The sequence below is a fragment of the Pinus tabuliformis genome, chromosome J (genome assembly GCF_031772625.1).
Source record: "Pinus tabuliformis cultivar Carrire ecotype Pingquan chromosome J, CPIR1, whole genome shotgun sequence".
NCBI classification, from domain to species: Eukaryota; Viridiplantae; Streptophyta; class Pinopsida; order Pinales; family Pinaceae; genus Pinus; species Pinus tabuliformis.
The window spans coordinates 139,555,049-139,557,090 of NC_142295.1; the positions used below are offsets into that span (position 1 = coordinate 139,555,049).

At 35.9% G+C, this 2,042-nt stretch overlaps 1 protein-coding gene across 1 annotated transcript; it reads left to right on the plus strand.

Moving 5' to 3' along the window:
* The first annotated feature begins 210 nt into the window (after positions 1-210).
* LOC149226023 (uncharacterized) lies at positions 211-1,329 on the plus strand. Its single transcript, XM_089377377.1, has one exon. It carries the CDS (start codon positions 348-350, stop codon positions 1,203-1,205), a length of 858 nt encoding a protein of 285 aa, XP_089233503.1. The 5' UTR covers positions 211-347; the 3' UTR covers positions 1,206-1,329.
* The last annotated feature ends 713 nt before the right edge of the window (positions 1,330-2,042 follow it).

The window sequence follows — 2,042 nt, forward strand, 5'->3', positions numbered from 1 at the left end:
AATGTTAGATTTAAAAAGAAAAGAAAAAAATAAAAAAAATTCCACAAAATAATAATACTATATGTATCATAACATATATTATTATTATTAAAAAAAAAAAAAAAACTAACCATTTTGTTTTTGTTAGATATTAAAAAAAATTTAACCATTTTCTTTTGTTTTAAAAAAAAAAAAAAAAAAACACCAAGGCTTATGCACGAGTTAAAGAACTGGAGGAGGTTTTAAGAGAATAGAAGCAAAGACAACAGAGTTTAGAATTGCATGCAAGCAAAGCTGAGAATCAAGCAAAAGAATATTCTGACAAAAGTAAAAAGTTGCAAGAGGTTGTTACCGAAGAAAAAGCCCGTATGCAAAAAGTTGAACAGGCACTCCAGTTTGCGGAGGCAACGATGTTAAAATATCAATCTGAAGCTAAGATGAAGGCAGAGCAGCTAATGGAGGTCCATGGTGCCTGGCTGACACATTGGCTTGCAGTTCGTCTAGCCAAATTTCAGGCATATGCAGCGGAACATTGGGCAAAAAGCACGATGCCTGCTACAAATATTGTTCTAGAGAAGGCATCAGAAAAGGCTTCGATTGCTCACAACTGGGTTAGACCCCATCTTGAAACAGCAAAGACTCATTGGAGCCCTGCTCTGAAGAAACAGTGGCAGCAAGCCATGGTTTCTCTTGCACCACATGTGGAGACTGTAAAATCTAAAGCTCTTGAGGGTTATGAGGTATCAAGGGATACCATTAAGACACATCTTGTTAAAGCTCACGAATCATTAAGTCCCCATGTGCAGACAGTCAAGGATCTTTGTAGGCCTTACATAGATCAAGTCGTTGCTGCTTCACAACCTCACATTGAAAAGGTTGTCGCTACGTCACAACCTCATATTGAGAAAGTGACCATCATTTTGCAACCATATACAAAACCTATTGCCAATGCCTACGGAAGATTTCTCACAACTGCAACAAAGTACCATCGCCAGTTGCAATGTTCTGTGAGGCAGACATTAAAAAAGTATGAGCTTACAGCTGCTTTGGCTACGAAAGAGCTCGTTTGGTTTATGGCATCTGACTTGTTGGCGTTGCCAGTGTTCGGCATATTGATGGCGTATTCATCCATTTTCAGCAGTGGTAAGAAGGCCCGCAAACCCGGTCGAAACAATCCCACTGGTCATGTAAACAGGAAACATAAGCGCAGACATATTAACAAGTAATTCTGCAAAATGGGTCAATTCTTGTGTGGAATTTGTTTTATTGTCTAAAGAGAAGCGCATAGAGGTGAAGATCAGAATTGGGATTGTGGATTAATCTTGTAACGAGTGGCTTTTGGGAATGTTGAGGCGATTCGAAAGGAGATGGGGTAGAATGAGTGCAGAGAAATATTGCCTGCATTCATTCTGTAATGATTCTGTTAGTGGTAATCACGTGTGATTTACATGGTCCATTGGGATCACAGATCCATGATTTATGACTTTCACGCATCTTGACATTGTTTCTAAGGCAAGGGCAGCCATGCTGCTCCTCCTCAAACTTTTGTTTTGGGGGTTGTTTCATGGTTGAGCTTTCTGTTGGAAATTGGCCTTCTGGGGATTGCAATCAATGCAAGGTTCGATTTTTGGCTGCTGTAAAAGAGGGGAATCCTTGGTTGGTGTCTTGTTATACAAGGGACTGATAAAATGCAGCTATGGCGGAATCAGATAGGTGCTGAATTGTAGGAATTGATTAGGGTGCTTGCAAAATTGTAGTTTTAGAAGAGATCCGGATTGAAGGTCGCAGTTAGGCTTTTTGTTAGGCTTTTTGTTATAGTTTATTTATTTTCTTTTTAATTTATTTGCACCTAAAAAAACAAAAATCTAAAACAATCAACATAAATAATAAATTAAAAAAATTGTTTTTAATTTGTTATTTAAAATATATATATATATATATATATATATATATATATATATATATATAATGAATATTGTGTGTATTGATTAGTTTTTCTTTATAACTAAAAAAAAATAACATAAATAATAAATTAAAAACAATTGTTTTTAATTTGTTATTTA

What these genes read in the sequence shown, in the direction of transcription:
- LOC149226023 (XM_089377377.1), top strand. Translation starts at nt 348, where the DNA reads ATGCAAAAAGTTGAACAGGCACTCCAGTTTGCGGAGGCAACGATGTTA.